Source organism: Diprion similis, chromosome 5 (assembly GCF_021155765.1).
Source record: "Diprion similis isolate iyDipSimi1 chromosome 5, iyDipSimi1.1, whole genome shotgun sequence".
Lineage (NCBI taxonomy): Eukaryota > Metazoa > Arthropoda > Insecta > Hymenoptera > Diprionidae > Diprion > Diprion similis.
Window position 1 is genome coordinate 1,700,692 of NC_060109.1, and position 26,945 is coordinate 1,727,636.

The 26,945-nt window shown below is 38.7% G+C and overlaps 2 protein-coding genes across 2 annotated transcripts in view; one reads left to right on the top strand and one right to left on the bottom strand.

Moving 5' to 3' along the window:
• The window catches only part of LOC124406208, a 103,953-nt gene that overhangs the window by 24,647 nt on the left and 52,361 nt on the right, over positions 1-26,945 (top strand). The gene's annotated exons all lie outside the window — the stretch shown is intronic.
• Positions 23,896-26,267, bottom strand: LOC124406368. The gene is made up of 5 exons (XM_046881766.1): positions 26,220-26,267; positions 26,022-26,088; positions 25,431-25,568; positions 24,992-25,125; positions 23,896-24,172 (listed from the first exon to the last, which is right to left on the bottom strand). Exons 1-5 carry the CDS (start codon positions 26,265-26,267, stop codon positions 24,038-24,040), a joined length of 522 nt encoding a protein of 173 aa, XP_046737722.1. The 3' UTR covers positions 23,896-24,037.

Here is a 26,945-nt window from a genome sequence, read left to right on the forward strand (position 1 = left end):
GTGATATTCATCATTTTTCTTCGTTTTGATGATATTTCTACAGCTCTGATCATCATTTCAACGATGTTTGTAATTTCTTTACAAATATTTTCATTACCGTCGATAATGGATTTCCGAATACTAAAAGAAAAAAAAAAAAAAAAAGTTTATATCGATTAGTCAATGTTGGAATTCAAAATGTTTTTAAAATTTCGGTTTTGATTGTACGAATTTAATACTTGTTAATCTATTTTTGAAGTTTAACTTGACTTTGAAGAAGTATTTTTCTACAGTTTTTCGAAATATTTATTGCACAACTTTCTCTTTTACTGAAACTTGCTAAAAAATTTTAAAACTACTATTCCATTCCCTACCTGACCGATTAAATTATCCCGTAAAAAATATTTATTCCCAATTTGAAATCTGAAAATTGTTATTGATTTTCGTTTTAAATTTCGAATGAAACGAGCACGCCGAGCAATTGAGATTCGGTTAACATTTTCTCTCCATCCATCTCTCTTCGATATCTTGACGCGCATTTATCGCCTGAGAAACGGCGCGTGATAAATGGAAGGTTAACGACTGCCAAATCTGAATAGGGTAGCCAACACCAGCATGCATCGTCCACTTGACTGGTGATCCCTGATCAATTCAAACGCCCGAGCCTTTGAATACCCCGCGTAGTTTTTTAACTCGTAAGTTTATGTTACAGCAGATTATGAATCAGCCCGAAGCTAGTGAGCGTATAACGAGATCAGATACACGAAAATCTATGGAAGAATTTGCAGAATGAAACCTGTGGGAGTATAATGGAGCAGGTCGTCTAAATTTGAAGCCTGAATGGCGCGATGAGTATCTCCGAAGGTCCTTAACATGCTTTTCGAGACGTCGACGAGACCCTCGAAACACGGGTCGAGCCTTGTTCCCAGCTTTCTCGCTGAGCTTTTATCAGTCTTGTTAAGATCTCGTTTCAAGCCTCCGGAGATGCCGCCTCGAATTAACGTCTCATTTCCAACTGCGGGATGCCAACCGAAATAATATGTACGAATGGCTTCAAGCGATAAACCGTTCATTCGTAATTTATTCGTGATGATCGCGAAACTCGATGTCGTCTTCTTATTTTTCTTTCCTTACCTTGTTCAATTTGGCCACACTTTCTGTCGCTACTCGGTGAATGAAGACTCAACTTTTTTTTCATCCTTGTTACCGGTATTCATCGTCAGACATTTGATTTTCTGGACAAGGTTTCGATTTCACGTAATTCTTTTTCAATTGGAAGTCAAATTTCTTGACTCAAATACGAGCTGTCAGAATTTTCTCTCTTCTTTATAAAACATTTTTTTTTTTTTTATAATTTGACGAAATTAGATCCTTGTGTACAAATTAGATCGGTTTTAAACGGTCCACTTCCCAGCGTGCACGTAGCGAAAGGGATTAGCTTAAGCAGCTTTTTAAGCTCAACGCGTCGCGCTAGGTATCCGTAATTACAATCATATCCGTGATAATTGAGAATTTATTGCTTCGAGATATCGAGGATATTTCAAATTAATTACTGATACTGTTTTATTTCACCAAGTTCGTTATTACTTTATTGTTATAATGCGATCAATGAGTTCTACTTCCTTTGTAATAATGCTGCGAAAAATCGTTTTTTATTATAATTATACGATTTGAGATTTTATCGACGATCTTCTTCAAGCTTTTCATCTTATCGAGCATTCTTTGATTTTTACGTATCAGACAATGTGTGGAAAAGTGAGCAGAAATAAATTGATTTTTATAAAATATTTTTTTAACCATGGTTTCCGTTGCAGTTCAATATTCTTAGTTTCCATAGAATATTAAATAACCTCCGTGGAAATAAACTTAACCATTATTTGCTAATATAATTTAGTGAACCGATTGACGAAATTCTCCGGTACAGTTTCATCCTTATCGTGGTAAATAAATGAATTTTAGTTTTCATAGAATCTCTATTTCATGACCGATAATTTGTAAAAACTTTGAAATTTTGATTATGTAATAAAGTTTATCTACGACGCGAAGGTTTTACTTGAAATGAGATCCAAAAAAATCACTTTCAAATTTCCTCCTTCATTTGAAGGAATCGAGAGTTAGATTGTAAACAGATCGGCGAGAGAAAAGTACTGAAAGTTTCAAATCGAAGTAAAGTTCTGTTTAAAAAAAGCAAAATAATCGTATTTTTGGATCGTATAAATTGTAATTTTAGAAAGTATACGGAATAGCTATTTATGTGGCATGCCCGTCAACCGCCTGTTTTTTTTGGCAAGGATAAAGATTTCAGGACGAGCTGAAGGCGAGCCGGAAGCGAGTGCTGAAATTATCCGAGCCAAAAAACGGTTTACAGGCATGGCACATGCAATATTTTTTACGGTATGGGCATTGAAAAGCAAAACGAAGAGTGAGGTTATGTCGCGATCTGTTCGACGAAGCTACTTTATTCGGCAGTTTGGGATGCGCACTTCGAACTGCGCATCAAAACTGCGGAATAAAGACTTTATTCCGCAACTTTGTTCGCTGCCGTATAAAGCGTCACTTTACGGAACGAAAACTGTCACAAAAAGTGGACTTTTCAATGCCCATGCCGTAGAAAATATATTTTCTCGCGTATAATTGACCATAGCGGAATCGGTCGGGCGAATCGCAAAGGGCGGAAAGCGGCTTCTCCTTACACACGATGCTGTTTGTGAAAGTATCAAATTCGGAATTACCGGTATCCATAAGCTCCCTGCCGACTAAACATATAGCGTTGTTTACGATTTTGCCAAGGCAGTGAGGCACGTTTATATGCCACAACAGTTACCGCTGCTGCGGGCCATGTGTGTCGGCTCAATTTGCCAACAGCCGAACCTTCTTAAATCACTTGAAACGTCACGGAGCTCACCATACGCGGTCCAGCACAGCCCTCATCTCTCACATCCGTAAAACGTCGGACCGCAAACCGCAGAATATATCCGGTTATCTAGACACTCGCGTCGCGCTTGACCGCGAAAAATTCCTATTCTTGTGGCTAAAGTACCATTCCATTCAATCCTCGGTCTGTGAACAACGACGATCGGGAATTTTTCATTGTTTAAGCACTTCTGCATATTAACTAATCGAAAATCGCTATCAAGTAGGCACCTGAAATTGATTACCTGAATTTTGTTGACAATTTTTTAAAAGCCACAAGTGGAATCGTCCATGCTGGCCGGCTATGTAAGCAAAAAACAATATGGCTGGCGGTGGATTAATAATTAATGACTCTACTCATTTGACATTATATAATTACCGCAAAAAATTAATTAACACTAGTCGGATCTCAAGGTTGACAAGACGGGAATGTTTCTCGCCACGTGCCTTCGAGGACGAGAAAATGCGCCACATAATATCATTTTCGGTCTTGAAAACTCTCTTCAATACTGAGTTAAATATTTTTTGATTTATAGAATATTAGTCAGATTATGCGAATTTTGATTCTTTAGACAGAGTTTTGATAGTTGGTGAAAAAATTTACTGTTTATTGTTGTTTTTTTTTTATTACTTGATGCAAGCTGTCAGGAGTAATTGAGACATTTTTGAAATAGTGGATCTAGATTTTTGGTCCATTACTGTTGTGATACATTTTCAAAATTCCGAGTTGAATAGCGAAGTGAAAGGAGCGTTTTTTAAATAATGTTGAAATTCCAACGGGTGATAAATATTTATTATCAGAAGTCAGTCCTACGGCAGGAATATTGATCCTGGTGGTATAAAATCAGAGGCATATAAGTAGTCGGATAAGATCAACGTCCGAATGTCATTCGTAGGGAATTTCACAGGCGCAATATCGAGAAGCATAATTCACTGGTTCAAGGGTTACGGTAGTTGAACATAGGATAATCGTAGAGTTTAAGTCTCGGCCGTTCCACCGTCGTATGATTTATTAACGACCGGATTCTACGGCTGCTGTACATGTGTTATAACGTATATGTACATACCTTATATCCTTACAGCTTTACTGTGTGATACCTGCTGCTGCGAATGCTGCAATTTCAAAGAGAACGCGTCTCGCTGTAAAACGCAAGTCTTTGCAAAAAGACTCGTTGATGCGTTATAACGATAAAAAGAAATTAATGAATTAGAAAATACGGTTCTCAAAGCTGAGAATTTAATATTCCTCAGACTCTTCCTTGTTCAAAAGTACATCATTGCGTTTTGAATTTTTAAGGGAATATTCTGGTCCAAAGTTCTAAATTTTAAGCATTTTTTTAAGTGAGATAAAAAAGGAATAAAAAATATTTTTATGATCCATATTTTTATAAGATCTTTATTGATGTTTTAAGAATACAAGAAAAATTCATGACAAAAATGCGAAAAGTTACAGGGTGATAAAGTGGGGACTACAGAAGAAAAGCGCCTCCTGATTGACAAGTTTTTGACTCTTGTAGTGTTCCGAAACAGAAAATCAAAAGAAATTCTTTATAAGCAAAGACGTCTTAATAGTCCGGAACACGGAGAGAAGGAATGAAAAATGTTTTTACCAAATGCCGACGATTTGAAAAAAAAAAATTATCTCCTGCCCCCGTTTTTTGACCTTTCCGAATTTTTTAAAAGTGACAATAAATTTTTTTTTGTTTAATCCGTGCTTCCAACCATAGAGGGATATAAAAAGAACATTTCCAACAAATTTCAAGTAAATCGATCCATCACGGTCAGAAAAACGCGTTTAAAGATTCGTGCGGTTTAGTTAGTGCGTGACAAAAATAACTGTAACTCCGAAAATAATATGAATTTCCAAAAATCCTCTTAGAGGCTTATTCTTGAAGGTCTAAACTTTGAAAATATGAAGGAAAAAAAAAGATTTTTTCAAATTTCTATACCAGAATACCCCCTCAATAAATTTACAGCTGGATCACTTTTTTCTCTGCTTTTCTCATTGAACTGTTTCTGATTGATCAGGAAAGATGTCTACTGTGTAATAAATTTGTGGTCGTCAGGAATGAACGGTGACTGAAATGTTATCATAACCCTTCTGAAAAATTTGGAATTATCGTATCGGTTTCACTCTATTATATCAAGTATTCATTGCATTCGGCGATGACGTACCGCTAATGAAATTCGTTGTACGTTCTGTACATGGACATAACGTGATAAATATAATATAATACTGTATATCACTATCAACACCAGACGTGCCTCACACGGTGAACTTTGTATGTATATCGAACCTACACGACGCAGACTTTCACAGTAAGAATTAGTTCGACGAAAGCATTGCATTGGCTCCATAGAGTAATTGACGGTTGGTTTTGATGTCTTGGAATTGACATTCGGCGAAAGACATTCACCGACGTCTCAACTTGCGTCGTCGCAAACGTGTCAGACGTTATCTTATTTTAGTGATTCGTTACTACAAGTGACGACGGGTTTAATCTTGTGACCAAATCCTGATCTACAACACGCCGTGTTTTCTGTATACATATAGAATGAAAAAAAAAAAAAAATCCCTCTTCCTGAGAAGATTCTTGGTTTGATGATTCGTCAGCCAGGGAAAGCAGAGATAAAAGGGTAAAATGCGAAAGAGAAATGCTTCGGCGGGTGTAGAAGAAGTCGTAAACCCGAAGGGTCAAAGTAATCTAATCCTACTATAGTTGAGGATTTTTAGGACTTTACTATTTTTCTAATCTTGTTCCTTGGTGAGTTATTGCCCTGGCTCATCGATTACTAATTGAACGAATCAATTGTTCCGGTACTATCGAGAGGACGAGACGAGACGATGAGATGAGAGACGAGGATCGCTATACCCCAGACGTCCCGCCGGATCGGGGCAACCTCTTACGTTGGTAAATGATATGTCAGTCTTGTGTTTACGGGTTTCCGCTAGATAAACAGAGACGGGTAACCGCCATCCTTCACTCGCCCCCATCCCCCACCCTAGATAGAGTCGGCACATATCCGATGTTTACTTATCTCGAAGACAGGGTGTAATTTAGCTCCCCTCAACCTGAAAATAAATAATCCCCCCTCACCTCTCACGTGACAGTCCGCTGCACGCTTCACGAGACGCATCCCTAGACTTTCGACTATACCGGTAGTGATCTTATCAAAATCCGAGCATGAGAAGACTCCATTTATTTAATGGTCATGAAAGGGCTGCACCTTCTGAATCGAAACTTGGGAGAAGAGTAAAAATCGTTCAAAAAGTTGCAGAGAAGGTTGTTTGCGTCAACGCAGATAGTGAATTTGAGCATTTTGCTTTTTTTTGCCCTTTGTAATATTTATTCATCCGTAAGTTCAGCCCATGGAAGCACACGTTGATGTATCTGGACAAGGAATTACTCTCACCAAAGAATCATAAATTTCAGCCACATGACTTGAAATAAGTTAGTCCTTGAATGTGGACTGCAGTAAGGTCTGAAGAGACGGACGTGTAAAGCTGTCCTCACTTGCGGATGAATTTCGGTTTGAAGGGATGCAGAGATGGGAGGGAGGAGGTTGTGTGAATTGCTATAGATATGTATGCACATGGCTGTATGTGTGTGTGCATATACACACGTGCTTTTTCCAAGCGGCTTAGAGCTTTTGGGTACAAACACCTTCGGGGTCGAAGGATCCAATCCTTTCCCGCGGGCTCCGCGAGCTGTGGGACTCGGGCGGTTTCCCAATGTCCTTAGGAGAGGCGAACTCGGCAAACAGCATGCATTAGTACAATTATCGAGTCGGGCTCTCTCTCCCAAGACTTGGAGAGATGCGGTGGGGCCCGTGTGGGAACGCCGTCGGTGGCGGGCCGACGACGCGGGTTCCCGCCCGATGTCCAGGGTTTGTACAATCAGTTATAAGCCTAATGTCCGCCCCCTCCAACGACGCGCGTTTCACCTCTGTGACTGGGATCGTTGTTCTAGCCGAATACCGTCGTGCCCTTCAAGCCACGCCGACCTACCGAGACGATGGTTGGTAGCTGCCCCCCTGAAATCGTCGAGGCGGCACGTACGACCTACTCGTCCAAGGTGTCAGGGACACCTCAAGTGGAACAGGGTAGGTGAGGGAACGGTTGGATGGTGAAGGAGCCCATGGCTGTGGGTCGACATGACGTATGGTCAAACGCAGGTGGCTGCTTCATCAAATCTTGTCACTTCCAATGGTTCGAATTTGCGAATGGTCGATACTCCGGATAGTCATTGTTCAGAATGGTTGAAAGTTAATGTCCCTAATTGGTTGTATTGTCCTGACACTATAACATCAAATATTATGACACCAAATCCTGTCAGTTTCAATGGTTCAAAGTTGCGAATGGTCAATAGTCCCGATAGTCATTGTTCAGAATGGTTGAAAGTTAATGTCCCTAATTGGTTGTATTGTCCTGACACTATGACATCAAATATTATGACACCAAATCCTGCTGGACCGAATGGTTGGAATTGGCGAATGGTCAATACTACAAGTAGTCATTATTCTGAATGGTTGACGGCAACGGAAGGTCAATGTTTCTTATGGATTATTCTCCTGATTCAATACTTGATATCAGTTGGAATTGATATACTCATATGGTTCATATGATTCATCCGTTGATCATAATGTGGCATGGTTATTACACAAGCTCCTGGAAATTTTTATCCATAACAACGGTGGTCATCACTTTCGCCGACCATTCAACTATCGGTTCCTTTTTCATCTTCAACCCCTGATGTTTTACGATTCATTAATTCATCTGATGATGATTAAGAGATGAAGAGTACTTGCACCAAACGATTCTACTTCGGTTTTCCTGAAGCTCTTCATTAGGTTCACGTTCTTCATTACGTAACAACTGTACACTTCAGTTGAATTTTCATCTATAAATCTAAACGAAAGTTTGGATCTGTGAAAGTGCTTGTATCTTTACAAAATTGCTGGTAAAAAATTGTAGCGAGTTTCTAATGCCAACTGCGTATTCACGCCGGAATTTTTGTCCGAACGTCGTTGAGCCGGTACAAGAAGTAAATCGATCAGCACCAATTGGGATCAATTCAAAGCTTCTGTAGTTTTTTGTCGTTTATTTTCTCACCGACGGTGTATCTCGATTTTCGTTTTGCTACTGCAGTTTCAACACGATCTACGGTGATGCTAAATCCGACAAAAAGAGTAAGATGAACACGAAGAAACATCTGTGAATAAGATAACGTACTTTGTTCATATTCGTTTACGTCAAATCCAAATCACTTTCGAAATGAAAGCACCGATATTGGCTAAAAAAATTATCATTATTCCCTTTCTTGGAGTTTATAGAAGAAATATAAACCGTCAATAATTTTCAACAACAGAATCCATTTACGGAGTGAATGAAATTATCAACAACAGTGCCGTAAATCACTGTAATACTGGTATAATTTTCAAGTGAAGATCATTCCAAGTGCAGACTGTTATAGTTGCTTTACCAATTATCACGGGTATACACTGTACAGTTCGCCTTATATTCACCAAAATGAATAGTGACTGTGTTCCGAATCATACCAAACGTTTCTAACGCAAGTCATCTCGCGGTGCTCGGACTCGGCACACACTTTTCGTACCCAAAGAGCTTGGGGAAACACAGGTGTTAACGTGAATCAAATTGCACGTGATGCCAGCTGGAGTGGTGCGACGACTCTTCAGCTTGTAGAACCGCGTTTTCTAATTGGCCGCGGTCTGCGGGTGAAAGGATTCTCTGTTATCACCTGCGGGAACGACGGCGCCAGTTGGTGCCTACTTCGGGGTTCCCGCTTTATGCGCATTTATCTAGTTTTTGGACCCATCCGTTACTGCAGAAGCTATACGTGTAGGGTAGGGTGTTGCAAAAAAACCGACTATTTTTTTTTTTTTTAGTCTCGTGTGACAAAATGTTATTTTTTCATGTTTTAAAAGCCCACTCCAAAGGACAGCTCAAAAAAAATTTTAAGAGGTCGCTCCAAATTTTTTTAAATCTCAAAAATCGTCAAAAAAATAAATAAAAAAAATCATATTTTCAGTATTTTGTTTGATTTTCAATTCATGTCGTGGTGTATTGTGATCGATTCTTTCTTACTAAATTAAAGAAAAAAAATTTATGAAACTTTAATATGAATATTAAAAAGTCGCTCGAAAAGATCTAAAGAAATGGACCAAAAAAATTGAATAAAAATTATGAGCGACCTTTCAAAATTCAAATTTTGAACTGAAACTTTCGGAAACTTATTTTTTTTTTTGTCTATAAAATTATACCGTAAGGAGAGAAAAAATTTAAAAAAAAAAATCGATTTATAACGATTTATAACGTTTTAAAAAATGTGGAGTGACATCTTAAATTTTTTTTTGAGCTCTCCTTTGAAGTGCGCTCTTAAAACATCAAAACCTAACATTTTGTTACACGAGACTCCAAAAAAAAAAAAAAACAGTCGGTTTTTTTGCGCCACCCTAGTGTAGAGGCCTGAATTGTACACGTCCCTGAACAATTATGACTGAACTCGAAGAAGAGACATGAAGAAAATATATTACTTGTTAGTTGATAAGTGTACGTACGTGTATTGTAAATTAACTCTTGTAACGAAGAGCGTTTGATTGCCCATCATAGACTCGTCTTTACGCTACTTTCATTTTTTCAAAAGTACTTGAAATGTCATGTGACCTAACCTCAATTCCTGTTTTTGCAATGAACCATCTTTTTGCAACGTTGGATACTCTAACCTGCAGTTTTGAAACTGTTTACGATCTTCGGAACGGATCGGCGGTATAATTTCGTCTGCTAGGCATAGAAGCTTGACATGTTAAACTCTAACGCGTCAAGTGTTGATTTCAAATTACGTTATTATGTTGGCAGTTTTCAATAAAAGTTTGCTAAGCCTTCTCGAATCATTACATCAACTATTAAATATCCAGTTAATCTAAAAGAATTCGCATCACCTACATAACCTCCAACAAGTTGCGTATGACAGTTGAAGCTTGAGTTGGCAATCCTGAATAAAAATATCTGAAAAAATTGCGCATGCGCAATCAAATGCTCAATCTACTAAGTTTCACGGTTTTCGCTTGATATAAGATGATCGAAGATGAGACGGAGTCATCAAAATTCTATCACGCAAAATAACCAATTTAAGACATGGCAGTTACGGCAATTGGAAAGTCGCCGCATGTGTTTGAAGACGAAGACTGGAAAAGATACAACGTTGAAAACCAGTGAGAGAGAGAGAGAGAGAAACGAGTGAATGCCAGATTATGGATCGCGGGTGTAATCCAGCCGTTCAATTACACGGCGAATGATCGCCATTTTGTTTTCATCGCTTCAACCGCGTTACAGGGATAATGAAAAAGGCGGACTCTGGCTCACGGTCAACACTGTAGTTGCCGTAGCTTCAAAAGGAACGGTAAAACCGAGCTGATGGCTACGTTCAGTGCCTTTTAGCTGCTCGCTGCAACGCGTAACACTCGAGTAAGTTCCAACAAGTTTTTGCTGTAGGTATCGCAACGACATCGCCTCCGGCCAATTGCATATTACATTCTTGTACCGCCCTGTACTCAACAGATGGTTATCACTGTGTTACACGGTGCCAGTGCAAAGTGCGAGACCCCCACCCCAGACATGCTCGAGCTATTTGCTCCTCTTTGGATACCGAGATCATCGGAATCTCGCTGGTATAATTTGAGATGAAACCAATGATTCATTGCTCTTCTAATTTTTTGCGTCAAAGTACAATTTGTTTTTGTGTTTTTTTTTTGTTTGTTTTTTGTGGAAATTTAGAATTTTTCATTTCGTCAATGCAAAGATTAAATTTAAGAATGATGAAGTAAAAGAATTTTCAAATAATTTTGCCAAATTCTTCTGATATGCATTTAAAAGAACAAACAAGATAACATCAAAATAAGATTTTTGAATTCACCTCTTCATAAAAATTTATCGACTTTCCACAATTGTTATTAAATTGTTATCATCTGCTTGTTAATTATAAAAAAAAAAACGTACCTATTATTTTCAATTAAAGTAATAATCATATTACAATGTTTTTGCAATCTAATTTGTCTCGATAAACATCTGCAGCGTGAAATTTTCCTGTCAGTACCTACATTATATATATTCTAAGGGGGCTAATCATGTCCTCAATCAAATCACGGAAAAGTAGTTAGTTACATAGGATTAACCGATCGCGATTCACGGGCAAGATCTTATCTCCGATGATTCTTCACCCCAGAGCTCAAAGCTGGAGCTTCGAGCTTGGCGTTGAAACGCTCGACTCGTCGCATCGCGCGATCTGGTTCTTAAAACAGGTAGAAATATGCCTTATAACCGAGCCACGGTTACGTGTTTTAAACGCGCGAGGTAATGGCATACTTGCTCCGAGAGATTTATCTCCCGCGTATTAATAACGCTACGCGACGGCTATTACGTACGAAAGTGTGAAACACCTTCGCGGCCAGTGAAATAATCCGCATATTACACACGGTGATTCGTGTCTCTGCACTTTTTCACGATCCTTTTTATCTTTATACGTTAAATTGTCATAAGTTTTCTTCACTAGTTTTGAAAATGCGGTTCTATTTACGCTGCGGTAGTCTCAAGTTCAAGTTTAAGTTTAGGAAAAAATGACACACACACACACGCACACGAACGTAATTCAATTTCAACTTGTTTCACTTATCTGTAAGTAATTACGTGTATAAATCTTAATCAGTCTAATTGCTAGATTGATTTTTTCTAAATACGATACAAGTTTTCTAGAATCTGGCATCTCATTTACATGAAAGTTGCACAAGTAGTTTTACTTGATTAGCGTTACTTGAGCTACTAATTGCTTCCGTTATGTGATTAATTGCATTTCACGAACGCGGAACTACGAAGATACAAAAATAATTCCTTCGTAGCAAGTTGAAGATAATCGTTGAGTTAGAACCCTTTTGCTGACACACTAATGGTTGTAATTTGCTCTACGATAAGTCCAATGAGTTAGAAAAATCATTCACTCAAGGAATTGTTCGGAGGAATGTGAAATGTCTCTTAATATCGCAATTGTGTGATCACTGAGATGATAAGATTCGTAAAAAACATGAAATTCAGATGTACACGTTAGCGTGACATAACCTAGAAGCGAGTAATCGGTTGCAAGTATGCGTACTCATAATACTTTTTTTACGGCATGGGCATTGGAATGTCCACTTTTTGTGGCAGTTTTCGTTCCGTAAAGTGATGCTTTATACGGCAGCGAACAAAGTTGCGGAATGAAGTCTTTATTCCGCAGTTTTGATGCGCAGTTCGAAGTGCGCATCCCAAACTGCCGAATAAAGTAGCTTCGTCGAACAGATCGCGACATAACCTCACTCTTCGTTTTGCTTTTCAATGCCCATACCGTAAAAAATATTGTATCTGGCATGCCCGTAAACCGTTTTTTGGCTCGGATAATTTCAGTACTCGCTTCCGGCTCGCTTCCGGCTCGCCTTCAGCTCGTCCTGAAATCTTTATCCTTGCCAAAAAAACAGGTGGCTTACGACCCTAAATCTATAAAGTATGATGATTGACTTCGTTACTCGGAAGAATAGAAAAGTGTGAAATACGGTTAGTGATTCAGTCGGTAACACAGGAAGTTGATAATCCTGCGAAGGATTCTCCCGGATCCTTTGATCGTGATCTGTAAGTGTTACGCACCGATTCAATCCTGATGGAAGAAACAAGCGGCGTGCTTGATTATAAAATCTCAAAGCCAGGGTTAGCCGGCAACCACTGAACCACAGTGGCTCGGTTTCGACGGTTAGCATGAGAAGTAAGAAAAGTGGTGCCGCCACCAAAGTCGGAGCTGTCTGTCTATCTGTTGTGGCAAACGAGGCGCGTTTGCGTTTTAGTTTCGGCCCAACTTTTAGCCCTCGGCACGACGTATCAACGAGTCTGCCGCTCCGTCGCGTGACACGCGTCGCTCTCGTCGACGTCGGCGTCGGCGTCGGCGGCATCGTCTCTTCCTCTATACATAGCCATGTCTATGCGGCATTAGCGCCACGACGCGACGCCCCGAGCCGAAACCTCATTTATTATTTCAAGGGAGGGAGAGACGGGGATTTGATTTTATCTGTACGCCACCCCGCCTTTGTGTGGATATTAACTGAACCAAAATGAATCCACCCCCCACCCCCTCTCGCCCCTCCCCCGCCCCTTGACTCTCGGCTTTAATAAGGATAGGAGAAGAGTTCAAGCGAGATCATTCTTGACTGCCGCTCTCGCTCGACAAGACTATTTCGAACGTTCTGTTTCACACTTTGCATGGATATTATTCACATTGTCTGCATTGGACAGTATCTACTGATGTTAGAACCAGTACTATCAACATCGTTTTATAAAAAGGTAAAAAACGAAGCTACTATTATGCTGTTTCAGTTTCCAAAGTACAAGATTTATTGTTAGTATAGAATTTTGAAAATACAAAATAGCTGAAACTTGGAAATAATACTTTTTTAATACGATTTGATTCGAACTTGGAAAACTTCCCGCTCAAAAATGGCGATTATTATACAGTGGCGGAGGTAAAAGCGATCGGCAATTGAGGTTAGTTGACATCCGTAACTAGTTCAAGTCTCGACTCTCGTTTGACGCGTCAGGACAATATTTGTTTGTCTATTTATTAACCTGATTTTTTCTGTCACCCTACCCCTACACTCTGCATCTGCGATTGCTACTAATGGATATTGTGTGTTCACGTTATTCGATCGAGTAACGGGATGGATCAAGTATCGTGAGTAATTTGTCGAGATAAACCTGCAGAGTTGCCTTCCTGAATTTTGACTTCGGTCTCGTAGCCGTTCCTCCGCTGGTGTCTTCGGTAATCAACTGCATGGAAAGAACTTCCCTTGTCAATCGGACTGAAAATCAACCATTCGTAGTTCTCTTGTACTCATGCCATGATACTCCCACGGTTTATTTATTCGTTTCACGTTGTAAATGTATTTGTCTGGGGTTTATGACGAGTCAATTCTTAGGTGGTACAAATTTATGATCAGCTGACACATCGCTCGATGGTAATAAAGATCTTCCTCCCTGTACGGACGACGGGCAAATGAACCGAGGGAACCCGAAAAGAAACAAAAACTTTTCTATAGTAGCGTGACGGTAGCTGATGCTGACGTTTCCTGGAATTGCCGTCGCGTCGCGTCGTCCCGATGGACGATACGTGTTTTTCTTGTATCCAAGCTTGAAACCGATCACTGCAATTGTAAACAAGTCAACGTTAAAATTGAACGGTATGGGCATCAACTAGTGTTGAATTGACATCAGGTGGTGCTTCGTTTACATCAAATAGTGTCAGACTGACATCAAGTAATATTCAATTGAAATCATATAGTCTATAGTCATATTGACGTCATATAATGTTATATTGATATCAAACAGATTTAGACTGACATCAGGTAGTGTTAGATTCAAATCAAATCATAGCATGATGTTGACATCATGTAGTGTTACATTGTTAAAAGATAGTATGATACTGACGTCAGATAGTATTAGATTGACGCCAAATCATTGTCTACACAACTACAAACAGAAGTCAACGCCAAAATTTTTTCTTCTACAGTGTTTCTCTTGATCCTGACGTTTTCAGTTCCAACTTGACGATTGATTTTCGATAGAATTTCGTCTGTTTAACGGTTACGCAATTCGAAACTATCCTGAGAAAAGTATACCCCTTCAAGTTTTCTCTTCGAAAAATCAGTTCAAACGAATCTTGACACATTCCTCAACGTCGTATAAAGAACTATTTCCATTAAAAGTTAGATAAGATCTGAGGGAATCATCCGAGAGTTACTGCCCATTAAGTCGTGCGTTGGGATACCGACGGTCATCTCTCTTTCTCTTTCTCTTTCTCTCTCTCTCTCTTCCCATCAAGTCGCACCCATATCTACACCGCCATACTGGTTGTTCCCTGCAATTCTCATCAGGATTACTCTTCGCTCCTTATTGTTCACAGTTTCGTTCTCATGAATCGGTTGGAGCAGGGTATCAGCCTTGCCATACCAAGTTGTCACACACGTGTCTAGAGGATCTGCACGCCTCTGCAAAGAGATTATAGCAAAAGCCCAACTTCTACGATCCATGAAGTGCAACTGAGGCCGATTATTTCTCTATCGTCAAGGTACAATCTGACCAATAAACAGGAACGATACGTCAACCCGATCACCGTTTTACGGAGATAAGAGAGGCTCGATTCTACCGACTATTCCTCGCTGAACGAGAGAGTCTCGTGTAGAACTCTGGTCGAAGGTATTTATTATACTTCGGAAGTGCCTAGACAAATACTCTTGTTGCATAACTCTGCGAAACTCTGATCGTAATTCAGTCTCTGTTGCAGCTGTAATGTGTTCTCACCAGTGTGTTGTTCCAACAACTATTGATTTCTTCTTATTACAACCCAGACTAACGCGCAAAAATTTATCACCGTGTATTTATACTGGTTTCAATTCTCTTCCTGTTGTTGGGACAGTTGGTTTCACTGATACGCTAATCGAACTAGCAATTAGTTACTTAGTCGAATTTCTTGGTTTAAAATTCCGTAACGGAAGACCCATAGATCAATTGTCTGGTCGAATCTCCGAAAGAAAAAATTGCTCATACATGGTTGTAGGGCTTTAACCTTGATTTATAGACTTTGATGGTCATTGTGACATATTGGATAAATTATTTTAACCTCAAGCAAAAGTTGTGGACAATTTTCACCGTATTTTTATTCCAATGGAATGGTGGAATATCAGGCTCCTCCAGACTTTGAATGGTTCAAGTCTTTTGAGGAGATCATGTTTGAACAATTTGGTAATACGGACCAATGGTATTGGTCTGATTCGACTTTACATAACATCAAGTTTTACCCTCTCCTGAACGTGATTTCTGGCATTATGCAATTCTGTAAATATATCCTTCGCCACGACGAAGGCACGTGCTGTTCGGAGTCAGTGGTAAGGGTGACCGAGGTTGCAATAATAATTATTCTCGCAGATCGGCGTGGCGTTTATCGTACGGAATTCCGAGAATTCTGCTGCTGCTGGTGGATGATATTTCGTCTACGGTTTGTAACGCGTGATCTCAGTATTAGTGCAGCCTCCAAACCCAGCAATGTCACGTGCTCTGGAGACCAACAACTGGGCTGCACGTAGCAAGCTAGCGAGAAAAGCGGCGACTCAAAGTCCTGAGGACCGGCAGCTGTCACCCTGGAAGTACTGACAGGGCGATAATTGAGATGCGATTTCGTGACGATAATCTGACAGGTAAATTACTCCGGACTTTGGGACTCGGAGGCTCGTTTGTCTCAGTCTCTATTCGGCCTCGTGTCTCGTGCCGAGAGAAGGACTCGAAACTCGGTCAGGCCGATATACCGATTTCACTCGTTTTCGACGTTGCAACTTGACGCTCCTGCATCTAAGTGGATTACAAATATAGAAAGCTCTGCGGACTTCGAAGTCAGACTTTGTGGCGTAAGCTTAGCTCCGAGGAAACTCATCGCTCACTCTGATCGCTTCGTAGGACGAGAGTAACGCTGAAAGATTTGTTCACCGGAACAGTCGGAAGTTGGGGTTGTTATGGAGATGGATTAATTCTACTTTCAAGTGACTCAGTTGGACTAAATTTTCCCCGAACATAGCACCTCATCGTCATCTTGACTGACCTGCATTTGCAAAAACCATATGGTCGATGGTCTCCTTGTAGCTTTGAAGTTGACTCGGAAAGAAGTCTATCGAATAAAATTATTCTAATGAATCTATTGTGAGTTCGTTGAAATTTGGTTATTCCTGATTATTAAATTGGTCAGAAAGTTATACTTAAAAAAATAACAAGAGTGATCAGATTTTTATTATGAATATACAGCTGCTGGTTATTGAATAAAATAATCATTATTTTAATCGCGATAATTTTTTTGTTCTGAAAAGAAATTTTTTACTTTCCGTACGGTTAATCTTTTCGAAAATTCTTGCGAACTAAAGCTTTCAAACACCGTTTGGAGGAAGAAAAATAATCCGAGAATTGCAAAGTGCTGAAACCAAAATCATACCGATTGTAAGGATTTTTCCAAAAAACTTTTTTACTACGCGAGCCAAGAGAGAGAATTTAGAGTTTGAGAAAAAGTTTACGTCTTTGGTAAATCGTTGAAATTTATTCAGATAACATTTATATTTCAGTCTCTAAATTAGAATTTTTTTAAATTCTAAAATATCAAACAAATTTCTCTCGAATACTCGATCCAAAAAGTCTGCACTAGAAATTTTTAACGAAAAATTTTCCAGAAGTTATCCGACCAACAGAAATAATTACAGTCAATCTAAATCACCATAAAGTTCGAAAAAGATTTCCATTTCACTCCAATTCATGTAGCAACGGACAATAATTATTAGTTCAGAGTATGGCAGACGATTTATTCACATGGTTTTGATAGCAATAAGATTTGTAAATAAAATAAAATTCGGTTGCTGGTATAAATCTCGGCAAGCTTTATCGCGTTCTCTTCTCTTCGTCTTGCTTGAGTTATCGCCACAGTCTGGAAGCTTTCGGGCTTCGCATGCCCACCGTAAGTTCTGAAAGCCAAAACACGTGTTCAAACTCCTGGTGCACTTATAATTCGTGTGACTTACTCTCGGCTCTGGCCAACGTCCAGAAAATTTCTGGCACCGACTGTCCGGCTGTCGCGAGATGAGAACGTCGCGTAATATACTGCATTTTGAAACCAGTTGTTGAAAATCTAGGGAGTCTGGCTCCCTCTCATCGCCATGCTGCATCATCTTAATGCAGGCGATGAAAATTTCTCTCCTTTCATCTTCTTGATCCCCCCCCCCCCCAACTCTCTTTTTTTTTGTTTTGAGAAATAATTAAATTCTGGTGTTATACCGAACTGTCAAGTTCATCTTCGTCGGTGTAACCTTTCTAACGAGAAATGGGCTCTTTTCTGATGGAGATAAGAAAAGCTGCAGGTGTTAGAACAACGGTGGGACTTGATTCGGTCTCATGATTTGCTTTGTAACTTTCCGTTTTTCTGTTTTCACAGAGAGAAAATAAAGTCTCTGGAATCGAAACGGAAATGAAAAGTTAAATTTTCAATAGATCTTCACGGTTTGTAGAACTAGCTACCGGATTTCAATGATCTTGATCTCAATCGACGCGGCTGTTCGAAACGTAGAACTAATTAGAGTTTAGCTTTTGTCGGTTAAGTTCTTTTTTAATCATTTAAATAACAAAATTTCAAAAAAAAAAAAAATGGAATACAAATTATGATATCATGAGAATGGATGGATGGATTTGAATGAAAATTTATACCGCAAGGTTTTTTGGGTTGCTGATCACGAATCTGCGGTCAGATTTAAAAAATTTTAATTGAATTTAGATAAATATTGTTACTCGTCGGTTTGTTGGGTGGCTGATAACGGATCTGAAGTCGGATTGCGAAATTCAAAATATTGTGGATCACCGATAACGAATCGAAGGTTAGACTTCCAAGATTTGTAATGATGGATCCATCAGGATAGTGGTTCAAAATAAAGAAAATCATCATATTTTCACGATACATGGTATCCGAGATCCTTAAGATCGTTAATCACGAATCAGAGTTTCTAGTTCGACGTTCGAATTGGAAATGAATCGTTTTTTTCATTATGATATTGGAACCTGCAGTTCGAAAACGGAAAGTTCGATTATTTGCTTTGGAAATAAAAATCCGACAATCAATTTCACCCTCGCAAGAAAAATATTATATGTACGCCTCATGATCCGCGATCGATCGAGTGATTTGGATCGGTTAAAATTCTTTCTTGGAACTCCAGGGATCGACAACGGAATCTTATAATAGAGAGAGCTCCGCTGGATGCTGTAGATCATTCCAGCTTGCTGGGATAGGTCAAGGATTAACGCGGCTTTTCTTAACCCTGTTTTATTATAGATCTATATTCTGCGCACCTTTTGCTGACAGTAAAAAATCCGAGAGACATAATCTCGCTTCAATCAACGACGACGCCACGCTGCGATCGCCGTCTCCGCCTACATTTCGCTCCGGATTTCATTGATCTTCGTTTCATTCGAATTTCGTCCCGATCCATCAAAGTGTTTCTTACCTCTCGATTTTAAATAAACTTCATATCATTTCGGAAATCATTTCGGAATCTCCTGGCAGATGTTACGATACACAATCGTTAAAAGTATCTTCTATTCTGTCGTTACATCATCACTCGTGTTTCGTGACATTCTCAAAACCTAAATTCGATTATTTTCTTCACCGAGCAACGATTTATTTTGTTAAGTATTTGTTGAATGCTTGTTTTTATTCAAAGACATAGCCGACAAAATTCACATTGTTTTATACAAAATGATTTTGTGTTATTTTATTTTTATTACTATCCGTTAATGGTATGGAAAAAAATCGATTCAAGGCAAAATTAACTTGACTTATAAACACTACGTTGAACAGAAAACTAAGTCAAAATATGAATCGTCAATATCGATAAGAAGTGAAACAAGTTAAAACATACAAATTCTGACTTTTATCTTCTAAAATGAGTTCTATAAACATTATTGAACATTATTTTGAATTTTCAAAAATTTTTTTTTCCCCCAGCATCTAAAAATCATTTTTATTTTCTTTGGTTAGAATTAAAAAAAAAAATAACATTTAGCATATTTGAGTTCTTGAAAACTAAGTATTTAATATAATGACTAAACTTACCGAAAAAATGTAAACCATTTGCAGAAAAATTAAAAAATTTAATTTCCTACAAATTTGTCATTATCATTTTTTTCGATAACTTTAATCATTTATGAAATAACAGCGGAAAAAACGAGTATTTTGAGTAAAAATTAACTTTAGTGACTTAAACTTACGTCGCACTGGGCACTTTTGTAGATCGTTTAATTCTGACTAGATCGCGATCTGGTTAGATCAAAGATATAGAATTTTGAAAAAAAAACAAATCCTAATTTACATATATTTTACATGATAAATTTTTTTGCGCCAAGAAAAAAATGTTACGACAGAAAATTTTTATTTCGACATGTTCGATGAAATTTTATGTCGGCAGTGAAAAAAAGAAATTCCAAAAAAAAAAAATCAGTTACACACTCATATTTCGGCCGAACGCTTTTCCACCCCTCGGAAAAAGTGCATCAGAAATAGTCGACACCGAGGAGTGAGGAAAAGCTCTGTTTACGCAGCCGCATATCCCGCGGGATCAAATGGCTTAAATAAGAGAAAGAACACGGGGCTAAAGTAACGACCACGTTCCGGTACGCCCGGGGCTTAATAGCCAGGGATAAGCCAGGCGCTAATAGCCCGCAGGAATACGAACTCACTGTACGGATTCTCGTGCCGCTTGGATCCTGCGGGTTTATCTTCTCTTCGCTCTCTTTCAAGTCTGTTACACGCTTGTTGTTTAGCGCTCGTATAAAACGCCGCGCTTTAAGAACCGTAAATTCTGACCAATACAAAATTTGCTAAGTTTTTTTTAAACACTTGTCTGGACTCGGTTAAAAATATTTTCTCAAGTATGGTTTTTAGCCGCTGAATATATGAATTTTAAAAAGAAAATCTTTTTGTTGATTTTTTTTTGTTTTCGAGAAATTTAATGCAAACGAGTTTTTAGTCGAGTCGATATCGAAAAATCTGTTGAAACGTTGTTGTTTAATCTTCAATTTATAGAAAAAACAAAAAACATGAAAGTTTTGTCGCGAAAATTTAATATCAGTCGGGTGAAAAAATTTTTGAGAAATTTTCAGATAATAAAAATACCGAATTACGAAGCAGATTAACTATTTAAATTACAGTAAATTTGGAGAAACAAAATTCTTTCGAACAAAAAGAGTGCTAGATTTTTGTAATTTTTTTACTTCTCTATTTTTTAAGAGTTTTCCGTAGCTTACGAATAAAATCATTTGATGAATAATCAAAGTACGACTTTCGCGTAATAAATTTAGTAAGAATCGTAAATCGTCAATTCAGGAATTTTATTCTCTGATCAAAGTGTCAAAACATCAAAAACTGTTAACATTTTTATTCTTCCATATTCAACTTGAACTATTTTTCACAAAACAGCTCGAATTATCGATACGTTCAATATTTCCCTAAAAAATTGTATCGATACCATTAATTTCACCCTTAAATTCATAAAAATATTACTAACTTGATACGCTTTTAATTATTTTAAACAACGAGGGTACAATATTATCATGATTATTTATACAGCTTCTATTTTTTTCATCACAATAATTAAGGTACAATTAATATTCATCATATCATTTATACGCTAATTTATATTTTTCTTTTTTTTTCTTCAACTTTTTTCTAATAACTATAGTGTACAATATATATTACATCATTTATAAACTTTTTATACTTTGTATTTGTATGCATATTTACAGATACATTAAATAATTTAAAGTTAATTTTTATATTCCATTCTAAATGCCATTCTTCCAATGTATCGATGCCTTAAAATATCGCAACGCAAGTATCGATATTTGAGAACAAAATTATCGATACTGTCTCACCCATCGCTAGTCTCTGCTGTATGTGAATATGAACCAAAGGAAGGAACGAGGCTTGCCTGCGACTAATGGGTGACCTCAACGATCCGATCGGCAGGATATTTTCCGGTTGATTATGTGTCACCCTGTGTCTCGTTTACCGCAAGGAGGTTTGGTTACGAGGGAGGGATTCCTCTCGGCTATAATCCACGGCTGCGGCGTGTCTCAGAGTTCAAAAGCATATTATACTGTTATATCTATACGGTAGGAATAAACTGCCATGCCGGCGCGGTTCTTTGACAGGATTGTCGACCGGCCACTGCTCTCTTTGAACCCTAATGACCAGGTTCAACCCTCTAATTTTCGAGAACTTTTCACTTTCAAGACTCGCTCAAGTGAGCATAATTAGTGAATTATAGACACCGTAACTTACTTATACGGACTGGTCAGAACAACGGAGTAGCCGAAAGTCACGGAAGGCTTGTGAGATATCGATATACGTACATTTTTTTTTTCTTAGCCAGTAAAAAAATTACGACATCGAAATTGGTTAGTTATTTTGCAAATTTAGAATCATTTGAAATTCGGTAAACCGTCAAAGTCGTTTTGAGTTTTTAAAATAGCGATTCTTTTTACAATCTTTCTTTGGTTTTTTTTTTTCAGCTGTGTTAAACTTTTGTATCTTGAAGTATCTTGAAGCGATCTTTGTTTTTTTGTAACTTATAAGTTATTTGTTTTATCTGGGGAGAGGAATAATTTTCGTAAGCAGTTCTTCTTTCAAACAGCATTAGATTTCGATTTGTTATTTTATTATTGTTATATTATCAACTCGGCAATACATTTTCTTAGCAACATCCGCGGTCTTTACGAAAAATAAATAACATACCTGTGCAGGATATCGAATCGTTGATTTTTCTTGAAACAGGAAATGACGAGATCAGTGAAATTCCGGCGTAGCTACGAATCGGTGGAAAAGAGTTTCAAATAAACGTTATGAAACAAAAAAAAAAAAAAAAAAAAAAAACGAGATCTATGAAAAGGATTTTGAATAAATTGAAAAAATCTTGTATTTTCACCATTTCATTATTTTAGAAATGCTGAAAACCAAACATTTTTTATCTGGTATTTAATATCTTTGTTCGATCATCTTTAATTTTCATATTTTTTATATTTCTTTTCCAACTGATAATCTTACCGAATCGTTACTTCATTCAAAAAGCAAACCAATTTAATCCGATATATCCTTCAAAAAAAGGTGAAAAAGGTCCTCAAGTAGCGCGAAGTTCGGCTGTTTAGTCGTGTCTCTGTTAAGCCTCTGGAATTTGCGAAAATAAGTTAACGTCGTCGTGTGAAGTTATGTATATGCGAGCCGTTTTGACGATGGTTCAGTATTTGATGTTCAAATTTCTTCAAAGAGCAACGGGCACACGGCGCCAACGCCCACCTAATATTATTGCCATTTTGAACGTGAGAGAACTTGCAAAAACAAGATCACACTCTTTGATAAGCTCAAGGCTTGTGCTAAGCCTTGTTTATGTCGTCGTCGTCGTCGTCGTGAATTTATCCGTTTATACCATTCCAAATTGCCATTATTCGCCATATTTCACGGCTCGAATCACTGCAGCAAGCTTGGACAGATTTTTTATTTTTTCGTTTAGCGTCTAATTAAATTCATCTCGATTTCAAGACGCTTCGAAAGAAGATTTTTCAAGTCCCATAATGCTCTTGGGATCGGGCCTATGCGAACAGCCTCGTTTTCATCCCCCCTACGGGGTCTCATCCCCTTTTATACACCGCCGTTTATTTTTCATTAGTCTGGCCGTTGACGTATCCTACAGACTTCGTGTCACCGCGACGCAGAGCTGAAACTTTTCATCTTGGAATCGGAATGATGATACCAGACGAACCTCACGAGGTTCAGAAAGTCATTGTCGTTTCTATATGACGAAAAATCCGCCCCGTCATCCGGATTAATCCGACTGACTGGCTACGCTCTAATAGAATTGTTGGGATACGACTATTTTGAAAATAGAACGTCTCTTGCTCAGGCTGGCCGCTTTATGTAGAACGACTTTACTAGGAATTTGCTTTCCCGGCTTTCTTACGAAAGCTTTCGGTGTTTTTTATAATCAGTTCACTTACTAGTTTATTCTACCAACCGGTTTGAAAACTTTGTAAAAAGTTTGAAGAATCTATTTGCCAAAGCGAGGAATTGTTAGAATTGTTTTTAGGTTAGGTTTGGGTTGAGATTTGCACACGATTAACGAGTGAACGACACTTTCATACACGTAATAAACTTATGATTAGTTACTTTTGAAACGTTATTTTATCGAGTTTCTCATGTCGTTTATTTACTAGCATTTTGGAATGTATTCCAAATGAAGTTCGTACATTTTTTTCTGGCTCAATCGGTTGATCTTACGTTAACATTTATCAATAGGGTTCCGGTCGTTTCTCATTCGTTGAGTTTTCACTCGGCGAAATGAAAATAAAAACAAGGAAAAAAACGAAGATAAATTTGGCATTAAAAAGTAAAAACATTGCAAAGTATAATAACAATAAATAACCGTTCCGCGGAATCGCGCGCTGACACGTATAACGAATTGGCAATAAGAGTTCGCAATTCGTTTACTTTTCAAACCATTTTATCAAAGTCTTGAGCCTCTTGGAGATCGCCGATAAAAGCTTTACAAGTGACCGTAGCCATATAACGAGTGTCTGCTTAGTATGTTCTCCATTTGTACCCGAGTGTACATTTGGAACCTGTAAATCTGATGCAGGAAAATACGACGTTTAGTGCTGATAAATACGGATTACCACGACAAGCTTCTGGTAACCTTTAAACTTCCTAAGCTGCTTAGGATTAGCAATTGCCCTTATTGCTTACCGAAGCACCGTTGCATCGATGCAAGGATCATATCAGCTGCATAAGCTACGTTTATGAAGAAGGATGAATAAAAAGTATCAAAAACGATTTTTAACCTAAAATTGGAAAACATTCGTTATGAGAATTGGAAACTAATGAAATCGTCTATAAAACTATATTTTTAAAGACTATTACACGATTTCGTTCTGGAATATCAACAACTTGAGAAGCAAGATTCGATCCTGTAGTAAAGAAAAAAAAGGGGGGGGGGGGAACAGCTGCACGACTGGTACTGTAACGATTTTGCGTGGGTTTGAATCGAAGGGAAATGTTCGAATTTGAAATGCAAAATGGTGCAGGTAGGTATAAATGATTGTTTCGTGGAATGTATTTAAGCCAGTGTAAAATGGAGATGGAAAATTTGCATTTAACAGGCGGCTAGAGATGTCGAAATGAAGTGTTCGGATCGGCACATCGAGCCTTGACCACTACCAACACGCTATAAGTGCCATGTGGTTCAGAAACGAGTGTTCGGTCTCATTTCTGTTCTATAAAGACGCGAGGAAGTAGTTCTTCGCATGCGGAATCGAAGTCCTAATCAAGAACATCCGTACGCTAGGGTAATAAAATTGATCTCAAGTTGGAAATTATAGTTTAGCGAATGAACGTTACCCGGCGTATAAGTGGCGCGTTGAACACGTCCAGGAAACTCTCACCTCTGCGATACCCATATGCATCTCGTGTGTGCATGGGTGTATATTACACGGGTTCGACTTCCCGGAGGCACGTATCAGAACCGGCGGTTCCTGAAGCCGCGTCCCATGCAGAGCCAATCCGGACGGCGACATGCCTGCAGCATTAACATGCGAAAGTCTGCCGTAAGAATTTTGCCAACCTAGTGTAAAAATAAAAATAGACTACTCGACTAGTTTACACGGCTGTATTGGACAGACAGATCGTTTAATGGCGCCAGAAATACCTGCCCGGTTAATTATCACGCTTGCTGAACGGCATTGGCTCTGGCTTGGAACGCCTTAGCCACGACGTATCGAAAACCGCGATAAAACTTGGCTGTAACGACATTCCGATCGAACTATATTGCTCCTGTAACAAGATAACGCGGCTTATACTATATGAGTAATAATTATAGATCACCTGCGTCAATTGCCACGTTGTTGTAGCCTTCAACGATATACTTGAATTGTGATCGTTGTGTACTTTGAAATCGCTGTCGAACTTGCCAGGCATTGCATTCAACGGATATACCCTTTCGGTCGTTAGTGCCTAGCGTCTCTCGAATAGGAACACAGTATTTTTAACTATAGTATAACCAGAGCTTGAGAACTTATAAACGTGACTGACATACCAAACTCACAAACTTTTTTTTACGATGTTGTTATTGACGACTTATCTCATACAAAAACGAAGACTCTAGTCTTGATCTAATTTTCTCAACTCAGCACTTACGGTGAAAATCGCTATTCTGAGAGTTAATATGGATGACCCACTCAAATTAGAAGTGAAAAAAGGAAGAATACCTGTACACAGTAACTGAAACCTAGAACGGTAGAAGATTAAAAAAACATCAACTCCGTCTGAACCATTCTAAGACATAATATCCCTAGAACGCATCATCAATAGTGCACAAACCGGGGCTGCAGTGCCATTAAATGCAATGCAGTTAAGTGCCAAAGTGCTTTGTAAATTAGCGTTTGAAGCATAGGCATGCACCGACTCCAAAGTTACTCAAGTGCTCGAGCATCTCCTGACAATCTTCAGGGGTTGGTTGTTCTTTAACATGAGTAATCAGCATCTGGAATTAAGATTTCTGTTCTGAAGATAGTTAATTTTTTACATATTCACCCCCCGCCCCTCTCACAGCCAAGTACCATAAAGCAACCCCTGGGTTTTACAAAAGTTGACGCCTATGGTTGATAGGATTACTGAAGTGTTCTGTCCTCCTTGAACGTGCAGGGACTCAGCGGTATTCATTGGAACCTAGAGGCTGGGTTGGGACACAGCAGTGATTATAAAATTACAGCGTCTTGGTTGGCGATGTTAGTCTTACACGGACTGTACACAACCCATACCTGGCAACACGCTTGGGCGGGATAACAAATAGATTTATAAGCGAGCGGTGCTATCAAAAAGGCGGGGGTCTAGGCGTGTTGACGCAGAGTCTTGTCCACGCTGACCACTTTTACTCTGCAGGCTCAGCTTCGAGCCAAGCTCGATGATGCGCCTCCAGGTCGTGATCGACGACCGGCAAGTTGGTTTCGACGGCCCCCTGCTGGCTGGGGTCAAGCTGCTTGATTCCACCCATGGAACAACACGTACCGCTTGGAACCTGGTGTTGACCAACTTCCGCCTATGGGTATTTCAATCTCTTACCCCCTAGCACGAGCGAGATATTTATTGTAAAGTTTATTGACGCTTTTTTCACTTTTTCATAAGGTGTAGTCGGTACCTTCAACGGCTTGCTTAATAGGAAAATCCTGATCACAGGATCCATGTCCCACCTTTTTCAACACGAATACCTACAAGTACTTGGGATTGGAATTGTTGGTATGCGAAACACGTCGGAAAGTGAGTTTTGTTTGTGTCCTGAGACCAGCTTAAGGATACCTCGACTTTGCACAAAGCATCTCAAGTGATGTTTGAAGCACTAGA

What these genes read in the sequence shown, in the direction of transcription:
- LOC124406368 (XM_046881766.1), bottom strand. Translation starts at nt 26,267, where the DNA reads ATGAATACCGCTGAGTCCCTGCACGTTCAAGGAGGACAGAACACTTCA. An exon ending in GGAGATGCTCGAGCACTTGA is followed by an intron (nt 25,569 to 26,021) that starts GTAACTTTGGAG and finishes TTCCTATTCGAG; the next exon opens with AGACGCTAGGCACTAACGAC. An exon ending in TGCATATGGGTATCGCAGAG is followed by an intron (nt 24,173 to 24,991) that starts GTGAGAGTTTCC and finishes TCAGATTTACAG; the next exon opens with GTTCCAAATGTACACTCGGG.